Here is a 10,006-nt window from a genome sequence, read left to right on the forward strand (position 1 = left end):
TTTCCCATGAAGTGATGGGACCAGATGCCATGATCTTCGTTTTCTGAATGTTGAGCTTTAGGCCAACTTTTCACTGTCCTCTTTCACTTTCATCAAGAGGCTTTTTAGCTCTTCTTCACTTTCTGCCATAAGGGTGGTGTCATCTGCATATCTGAGGTTATTGATATTTCTCCCGGCAACCTTGATTCCAGCTTCTGTTTCTTCCAGTCCAGTGTTTCTCATGATGTACTCTGCATATAAGTTAAATAAGCAGGGTGACAATATACAGCCTTGACGTACTCCTTTTCCTATTTGGAACCAGTCTGTTGTTTCATGGCCAGTTCTAACTGTTGCTTCCTGACCTGCATACAGATTTCTCAAGAGGCAGGTTAGGTGGTCTGGTATTCCCATCTCTTGAAGAATTTTCCACAGTTTTTCGTGATCCACACAGTCAAAGGCTTTGGCATAGTCAAGAAAGCAGAAATAGATGTTTTTCTGGAACTCTCTTGCTTTTTCCATGATCCAGCGGATGTTGGCAATTTGATCTCTGGTTCCACTGCCTTTTCTAAAACCAGCTTGAACATCAAGGAGTTCACGGTTCACGTATTGCTGAAGCCTGGCTCCTAAAATGAAAATGAACCTTGCTGTACTTGCAAGATATTCTCTTAAATCCCCAGAAAAGACCAAAGAATGCACAAGTTAATTTTCCTAATCAAAGAAAGAACAGAGTTGTCACAACTCATTGCTAGGGGTAATTAAATATATCTTGTGTGACTTCACTGAAAGAGGACTTTTGGAAATTAGTGCTCGTTGTCCCTTGGACTTCACCTCATGTGTCTTTTTGCTTTGCTTTGCTGATTTTGGTCTATATCTGAGCAGAACCCTACGGGCCTTCCTGGAACAGACTCCCCACATGTCCTCTGCCTGCCTCTTGTCTGTAGATAAAAATTAGCCTCCGAGGCCTTTCTTGAATTCCAAAGAATCAGTTTACTGATGGTTTTTCATTTGTCCCTAGAAAAAGACATGTTTTTCTGTCTAAATGTGTTATCCCTTAGTTTCTTTCTTTTTTTTTTTTTCAGTTTTCAAATTTTTACGTATTAGGTGTAATTTCACTGCAAAGCACTGAGGGGTAGACCCAAAGGGTTTAAGCTCCCCTTTGTGAATAAAATGCTCTATTTGAAAATTTGTTAGTTATAGAAACACTGAAGAATTTCTACCTCTGATTTCTATAGTATCACAATATTTCTAACAGGCAATGACAAAGATTTCCCTTATTAAAAAAGTGCAAACCAACAAAACATTTAAAAAAAAAAAAAAGCTTTTTTTTTTTTTTGAGCAACACAGCAGAGACCTCTTCTGGTCAAGAAGCAGAAGGCTTAGGCAGAGGACCAACTTGGAAAAGGTTAAAGTGGAGACAATTGGTATTGGAGAAAAAAGAATATGAACTAGGTTTCTAGAAGAGTTGTTGAATATGAAACTCTTGACAGCAGAATAGAAAGGAGCGCCTTCCACATGTGGGGAGCAGTGTCTGCAAAGGTAAAATACAGCAGTGTTTGCTGCAGATAATTTACAAAGATATGAGGATGTAAATAAGAATCACAGCTCCGCCTTTCAGAACTAATATTGTAAACATTCTGATGTTCTGGCTTCCAGCACTGTTATCTGGTCATAGGCATTCTTCTTATCCACACAAGTTGATACATCCTGACTTTTTATCCAGCCTTCTATCCCACATATTTTGCCACATTCTCCTTTTTTTCATTTTAACAGGTTTTTTTTGTTTGTTTGTTTGTTTTGGTGCAGCATGTGCAACCAGGGATCAAACCTGCACCCCCTACAGTGGAGGTGCAGACTCCTCACCACTGGACCACCAGAGCAGTCCCTTTTTAACAGTTTTTAACGAAAGTTGCTAATGATCCTTGCGTTTTCTCAGTTGTTTCTTCCTCATGTCTGCCCCTTGCTTTTCCTACTTGGCGAGATTTGGGATCGTTTTTCAGTCTTTGTCCGGTTTTTATCTAGTGACAAGCACCTTGCCGGGCTGAATGCCTACGTGGACAGTTGTGCCGTTAGCTTCCTCTCGCTGCACTCAGTGTAGGTGACAGACTTCTTCCCATAAGCTCGGGCTGTGTTGCCAGTTTGCTGCTCTTTGCAGGGCCCTTGCAAAATCTGAACTTTCTCATCCTTTCAGATAAGCACGGATCGAATACTGCTCTTCTGTCTCAGCTCTTTTGGAAAGAGAGGAAGACATAATCTTCCTGTGAACGTGGGGAAGTGCACTGATGTGTCTTTTCTGGTTCTTGCTTTGATGAGAAGCCACAAAAGAATTGAACTTCATTTTGGCTGCTGGCGCTTCAGCAGTGGTCACTGTTTCGGCCACATTCTTAAAAGAAGAAAGATGCTTTCTGACAGTCAGGCTTTCAGTAATCAATCACGTGAAAAACAGAAGAAGTCATAGTGAAGATTTTGGAACTTGCCCCTGTGTTGCCAGGGCCCCAGTGGCACACTGAGGTGCACAGAGCTCAGGGAGTGTAGTGCTGGCTCTATTCCAGCCACTGCTCACCTTCTCTGCCAGACACCCCTGTGTGGGACACACCCGTTCACCTGCTCTTGGCGGCCCCTTAGCCTGCTGGAAGCTAATTAGTGATGGTCGAATATGATCACCTATATTCTCAATATGTGAAATATATCCCTTGGCATTTTCGATCCTGGAAATCTCAGAGATTTACCAGTTACGGGGATTAACCCACCTGGGCCAAGACGCAGCATGATAATCTGCTCTCTTTGGGAGAAATTCAGCTTTAAGTTGAACCACAGTGGAACAGGGAATCTTTTAAAGCATATTCATTTAGCTGAGCCATGTTTTTTGTTGAGGCATATGGGCTCTTAGTCGCAGCTTATGGGATCTAGTTCCCTGACCAGGGATTGAACCAAGGGACCCTCACTTGGCCATCAGGGAAGTCCCTGGAAGTCCCTGAAATTAGAGTTTACATTTAAGAGAGTGAAATTAGATGAGGAATAATCTGAAAGAGAATCCCTTACTAGGATGTAACTTAGAAGGTCACACAAAATTAGAGAAAATTAAGTAGAACAGAATAATTGATACTGTAAGGTGATGAGACTGTCACTGAGCCAGGTACCCTAAAGTGCCTAAAGGAATTTAGATAGAAGCCTTATTACAAGAATACAGCTATATCACCAGAGATGTCTGCAAAAACATGAGCAAGGTATGGTGGGGGAAACGCTCAAGATCTCTGTCCCCTATGTGTCATATTGTTTCTGCATGGCCCAACAAACATTTACAGAGCGTTTGCTTTTCCATCTCCATGTGCCAATTACCTTCCTCCTCTTTGAAGCCCAGACCACTATTCTCAAATCCTCTTCTGTCTTTAGCGGAAGATGATATATAAATCCTCTTCTGTCTTTAGTGGAAGATGATATATAAAGTGAGGGTTTCAGTCATTTTGGTGAGTTATTCAGTTTTCCTGGGTCTCTCCCACGTACACGTTATTTAATGTTTGTTTGATTTTCTCCTGTTAATCTGTCTCATGTCAATTCAATTCTTAAACCCACCAGAAGAACCTAGAAGAATAGAGGAAAGTTTTTTCCTCCCCAACAAATGTTGATGGACATTTATTTCTACCTTTTGGCTATAATGAATAGTGCCGCTGTGAACATTGGTGTACAAATATTTGTTCAAGTCACTGCTTTTAATTCTTTGGGGCATATACCTAGAATTGAAATTGCTGGATCATAAGGTGATTCTGTGGGTAATTGTTTGAGAAACCACTATACTGTCTTCCAGAGCAGTGCGTCATTTTTACAAATGAAAGTGAAGTCGCTCAGTCATGTCTGACTCTTTGCCACCCCGTGGACTGTAGCCCACCAGGCTCTTCCGCCCATGGGATTCTCCAGGCAAGAGTACTGGAGTGGGTTGCCATTTCCTTCTCCAGGAGAACTTACCGACCCAGGGATCAGACCCAGGTCTCCCGCATTGCAGGCAGACGCTTTAACCTCTGAGCCACCAGGGAAGCCCGTAGTCATTCTTATTTCTTAAGTTCTGTGAATCAATTCTTTGCTGTAGGATACTGATACTTGAATACACTGAACTAATATGGAAAGTATATCTCAGCTAAAATTATATGATACATCATAAAGTTGTCTACCAAACACTTCTGATAACCATATTGGTTAGTTAACAATCTCTTATAGCCTTAGGGGTATGTGTGTTGTTGAGGGAGGCAGAAAGAAAGGTGTTGGGGTAATCAGAAAAGTAGCAGAAATAATCCTACATCCTCCAACTCTATCTCAGTTTGGTTTACCTGACAGTGAGTTTTGGAAGAGATGAATAAAAAGGATGAAATGAGGAGGAGAAAAAGGTAGAGGAGTGTGGTGAAGACAGATGGTGGGACTGGATCAGTGTGCTGTTTCTTAACTACTTACTCTGAAATTAATTTCAGTGAGACAGTTTTCCTTGCTCCTGGTGTTCTCAGAGACTTTTTTCTTTCTAAGCTATAATAATATAAAAAAAATATGCAGTTGCCTTATAGCCTTTGAATAAATTAAACCTGTAGGTGAAATATTTATGGAAGAGAGAGAGGGAGAGACTGAACTACTTGATTATTTTATTCTCTGATCAGATGAGTCGCCTCCTGAAGCCATGGGAAATCACAGTGCTTTGGTACTTGGAGAGAGGTGAATGCAGAGGCATATCCGCAATTTTTATTTCTGGGGGGCCTTTCTTCAAGACAACTTTACGATCTTCCCCATGGCAAAGCCTTTCACTGTGATCCAGAAACAGAGAGTCTTCCAAAGGGCCAGCATGGATCCCACATGCTTCTGCGTGCTAAGAGGAAGAAAAAAATCTGCTGTATATTACACCAAAAATCACTTTATTATATTAAGATGGAAGTTTCCCAGTAGTTTTTCTGTTACTGTCAAGAAGGAATCTCTAGAGGGCAGAGCAATAACCCTTTTTTTTAAAAAAAAAGCAGTGCTAACTGGTGTCTTCCAACCAACAGGAAGAGCCAGTGGTGTGGGCTGCAGACTCTAAACTTGGAGTCAGATCACTGACCTTTATCTTCACCACTTGTGTCCTTTATGTACTGTGGGACTCAGTTTTCTCAAATATAAAATGGGAATTGTTAAACAATTCTTTGAGTGCTGAATAAAACACTGTATGTGAATGCAAAATCTTCTGCTGACTTTCAAAGCTCTTTTTAGGGCTTCCCTGGTGGCTCAATAGTAAAGAATCTGCCAGCCAGCGCAGGAGACTTGGGTTCAATCCCTATGTCAGGAAGATCCCTGAGAAGGAATGGCAACTCACTCTTGCCTGGGAAATCCCTTGCACAGAGGAGCCTGGCGGGCTACTGTCCATGGGATCACAAAGAGTCGGACATCACTGAGCAACTAAACAACAACACAAAGTAAAATAAGCTATAGAGTATGCGGAGGCTGCTGCAACTGCTGTTGGATAGACAGTTACTTATTATCTGTAGTAAGAGGTTATTATCTGAACTGTACATCTATTTCTGATTCTCTGATATTGCTGAATAGCAGTCTGGCCTGGTCTTGGGGTGCAGCCCCCTCTCTCCTATACAGTGCTCTTGTTTTTATGTTGTTAAATAGCTATTTCATCTCCTATAGGAAAAATCGTACAATGGAAGAAAAGAAAAGCTAGCATTTACTCAGAGCACATTCACTTCATTTTAATTCTCGTTTAGTTTTCACTTTTACTCTGTAGGATAGATGCTCCATATGCTAAGTCACTTCAGTCATGTCCGACTGTGTGTGACCCCATAGACGGCAGCCCACCAGGCTCCCCCGTCCCTGGAATTCTCCAGGCAAGAACACTGGAGTGGGTTGTCATTTCCTTCCCCAATGCAGGAAAGTGAAAAGTGAAAGTGAAGTCGCTCAGTCATGTCCGACTCTTAGCGACCCCATGGACTGCAGCCCACCAGACTCCTCCATCCATGGTATTTTTCAGGCAAGAATACTGGAGTGGGGTGCCATTGCCTTCTCCAGATGCTCCATATACCAGTTGTTAATTACATTTTAAAAACTGTTAGGAACACTGTCAACTAAATTGCAGAAGTGAAATAACAATGAAAAATTTATGCTGAATTATAGCTCTAAAGAGTAAGGTCAAGAATACTGGAAATGTTTTCTATATAATATTCATATTTTATAACATCATCTATTTTGGTAAAGTATATTCTTATTCAACATTAATTGCTTATTGATTAGAAATGTGGAAATTAGTTACATACACACATTTCTTCCTAGGAATCGTAACTTGAAACTTCTTGTTGTCTGATTATTACAGAATATTATATTCTCTTTTAAAGAAACAACTTACCTTTTCACAAGTGAATGGTCAATCTGAATTTGGAAAATGTTTTGAAACTGCTGAGTACTGAATAGAAGCACTGAGTGAACACGGAGTCCTGTCTATAAATCTAGCCAACCTGTTTGCATAGCTTTCAACCTGAGTATGCAGTACAGCTGTAAAAACACTCTCTGCAAAGAACAGACTTGTGGTTGCCAAGGGGGAGGAGAAGTAGGGAAGAGTTGGATTGGGAGTTTGGGGTTATCAGATGCCAGCGTGAGGAATCCCCCCCATGACAAGGTCATGAGGGAGGAAGCTGACGTACGCAAGGATGTGATCAGACTTCAGGAGTTCCCCCTGGCATTTCCTGAGCATGTACCCCCAAAACCAAAAATCTGCCAGCCTTTGTACTCTGCTTTTCCACTCTTCTGATATTCTCTGGAAGAAAGCCAACTCAGGGCTTTAGTCTTTTGCGTTTGAAAGGGATGTTTCAGTTAAACCCCCTCTGATAGCTCTCTAGCTTGCCTAACAGGTTCCCCAGACCTCTTACAGCTTGTGAATTGCTTACAGCCCCCCAACTGCAAGAGGCACAAAGCTTAAAAGCATCTTAAAGATACAGAGCCTTTTCTAGAGTTAAAAATTATATTGGTAGAGGGTTTTCACTGTTGACTCAATGACTGCTGCCAGGCCTCCATATTCTTTATCTTTTAGGCCCCTGGGAGGATGTTAATCAATGTAAATGGGATATGGAAAAAGATATATAGTAGTTTTGATCTTAGCAACACTAGACTTTTGAGTTAATTACTTCTTTTGTTATATATCACTGCACTCCTCTTATGTCCTTGCTATGTAAGAATGTAACTTTATTTAGTGCTTTCTGAGAGTGGCACCAGACTTTGGGAAGATCAACACAAATAAGTCTTCTGGTTCACAAACCCTTATCAGAAAAAAGGCTGTAAAATGTTAATTGGCCCTTTTGGCTGGAAGATGATGTAAATTACCTAAGACTTGTGTATACAATTAGTTATGCAGAGAGAAAAGCCTGGTTTTGATAAGAGTCTGGACTGCTAATGCTGCATTACTTTGTGTTACCCATTGATCTCCATGTTTTATCAAAAGTATAAAAGGCCTTCTGAACAATAGAGGACGGAGCCAGTCGCTGGACTGGTTTCCCCTGTGTGTGTGTCTCTCTCTCTTTTTCCTTTTCCTCTTTACTTTAATTTCAGGCTGAATTCCCATCTGGGGCGTGGAGGCTCGCCAAATCTACTTACTTGCTCTGGCTGTTAAGACCTGCACGAAAGGGAGCCTAAGGCGAGGCACCCTTAGATATTCAAGCGAGCGCTGGTGGCCCAACGTAGATGGTACAAGTTCCTTGTCTGGAATTTATTGGTCTTCCACGTAATCCAAGTTATTCAGCCTTCTTTCTCCACTTAATTTTCCTACTACACTATTGTTTCTTAATCTAATCTTCTATCAATCAATAAATAAGTCTTTCCTCGCCAACGCCGTCCACCGTTCGAATTCCCTGGATCCACCGGGGCTGGACCCCAGCACTATTGTATATAGAATGGATAAACAAGGTCCTACTGTATGGCACAGAGAAATATATTCAATCTCCTGTAGTAAACCATTAATGGAAAAGAATATAAAAAAGAATATGTGTATATTTATATACATATATAACTGAATCACTTTGCTGTACAGAAATTAATGCATTGAAAATGAAACATACTTTAATAAAAAAATACATACTCTGTACTACAGCCTTAAAATTAATGGTGCCTACGACTGATGAACTTAATAACTGTGAGTTGGCATTATGTAGAGAAAATATAGACATGTATTTCTGATATCTTTTGGTTTGTCTATTTTAAGCTTATAATTGGGATATTTGAGTAAGATATTGCTATTCAACTTTTGTTTGCAAGTTTAGGTGGCAGGTGCTCCAACTTTTGTTAGAATGGTGGTTGTCAAGGCCTGGGAAGAGAACAAAATGACACAAAGGGTACAGACGTTCAGTTTTAGGAAGAGTAAGTTCTAAGAGTCTAATGTCCAACACAGTGACTATAGTTAGTAAAATGGTACTGTATACTTGAGAGCTGCTAAGTAGATTTGAGGCATTCTTCCTACAAGGAAAAAAGTTAACTATGAGAGATGATGAATGTGTTAATTAGCTTGATCTTGGTGATGTACAAAGCATCAGGCTGTACACCTAAAAACTTTATTTATTTTTGGCAGCACTGGGTCTTCCTCGCTCATGTGGACTTTCTCCAGTTACAGTGTGTGGACTTATTGTGGCGGCTTCTCTCGTTGCAGAGTACAGGCTCTAGGTGCGTGGGCTGAGCTGCTCCATGGCATACGGAATCATCTTGGACCAGTGATCCAACCTGTGTCCCATTCACGGGCAGGCAGATTCCTAAGCACTAGAGGGAAGCTCCTATTTTTAAAGATTTTTTAATAAACTAGCCCTTTGCTGTATATGCTATAAATATTTCCCCGAGTTGCCCTCAAATTTTTTTGTTGAGGTATAGTTGATGTACAATATTATGGAAGTTTCTGCTGTACAACATAGTGATTCACAATTTTCTGTAGTTTTATTTGGCCACACCACACAGCATGAGGAACTTCCCCAACCAGAGATCAAACCTGTGCCTCTTGCGGTGGAAGCACGAGTCTCAACCACTAGACTACCAGGGAAGTCCCATGTTGTATACTTTAAATATACACAATCATTTGTCTATTGTCCCTCAATAAAGCTGAAAAAATGAAAAATAAATGTCAAAACATAGAGTTGTATGCTTATTCACAGATATATTACATACTATAGTTTTTTTTTTTATTATGAATATTTATAGGAAAATACCTTCAGATTCACATTCCTGAATTTCATGTTCTGCTTCCAAGGCATTACATAATGTCTTGGGATCATCCCTTGCTTTAAGGAAAACCGTGGCAAATGAATCTCACAACACCTGAAGATGAAGCAAGCAAGAAGAAAGGGTATCTTGTGAACTAAATACAATTGCTTTAGCATCATTTGAGGGAATGGAAGCAGTTGTGTCTGTGAGGTTTGGACCCCCGCATCTGCAGGACAGAGCTGCCACTGCTTTGAGACTCACCTATTAACAGTAGATACCCGACCCATTAAATCCCCAAGTGTCACCGAGTCCACTCTGGATATCATTACTCTAACTGCATGCTGTCCTTTACAATTTGCTCATGTTCATTTTGGCCTTATTTTAAGGGGAAAAACAGCACACCATGATTTAGCTCAGGCCTATGCACTGGCTAAAGGAATCTCTGGCTAGTCACAAAAATCAGTAACTAATGTAGCTTCTGAATTTAGTACATGCTCTACACTCAGGACAGTCTTGCTTTCTCTAGCACACACAGTTTTGTTCTGGAACATAAAGTTTTCTATATAGATACTAAGGAGAAGCACATAATTGGCGTCCCCATGAATGTTAACTCCCAGACTGAAAACAAACAAAACCACCGGAAAACCCCAAACCCTTAAGTCCTCACTTATTAGCAAGCTTATCTGAATTCTCATCAGAACAGTTGTTGGCGAGTTTAGGTAGGATCGGACAAGTGTCTTTGCCTGAAGCCATCACTGCCAGTAGTGACAGGAATTCTCATCTAGAACTTCACTAGTCTACTAATTATGATGACAGTACTGCCTCAGATGTAACAATGTTTTGC

At 40.7% G+C, this 10,006-nt stretch overlaps 1 protein-coding gene and 1 pseudogene across 1 annotated transcript; both read right to left on the minus strand.

Moving 5' to 3' along the window:
* Nucleotides 1–1,865: 1,865 nt before the first annotated feature.
* LOC138086222 (large ribosomal subunit protein uL24 pseudogene) lies at nucleotides 1,866–2,314 on the minus strand (annotated as a pseudogene).
* A 2,298-nt stretch (nucleotides 2,315–4,612) lies between these two features.
* SPMIP10 (sperm microtubule inner protein 10) lies at nucleotides 4,613–9,915 on the minus strand. Its single transcript, XM_068979439.1, has 3 exons — nucleotides 9,830–9,915; nucleotides 9,168–9,276; nucleotides 4,613–4,822 (listed from the first exon to the last, which is right to left on the minus strand). Exons 1-3 carry the CDS (start codon nucleotides 9,913–9,915, stop codon nucleotides 4,613–4,615), a joined length of 405 nt encoding a protein of 134 aa, XP_068835540.1.
* Nucleotides 9,916–10,006: the final 91 nt, after the last annotated feature.

This window comes from Capricornis sumatraensis, chromosome 9 (genome assembly GCF_032405125.1).
Source record: "Capricornis sumatraensis isolate serow.1 chromosome 9, serow.2, whole genome shotgun sequence".
NCBI classification, from domain to species: domain Eukaryota; kingdom Metazoa; phylum Chordata; class Mammalia; order Artiodactyla; family Bovidae; genus Capricornis; species Capricornis sumatraensis.

Coding starts and splice junctions, on each gene's coding strand:
- SPMIP10 (XM_068979439.1), bottom strand. CDS start 9,915: ATGGCTTCAGGCAAAGACACTTGTCCGATCCTACCTAAACTCGCCAAC. Junction 9,277..9,829: donor TCAGATAAGCTTGCTAATAA/GTGAGGACTTAA, acceptor CTTCATCTTCAG/GTGTTGTGAGATTCATTTGC. Junction 4,823..9,167: donor TCAGGAATGTGAATCTGAAG/GTATTTTCCTAT, acceptor TCTTCCTCTTAG/CACGCAGAAGCATGTGGGAT.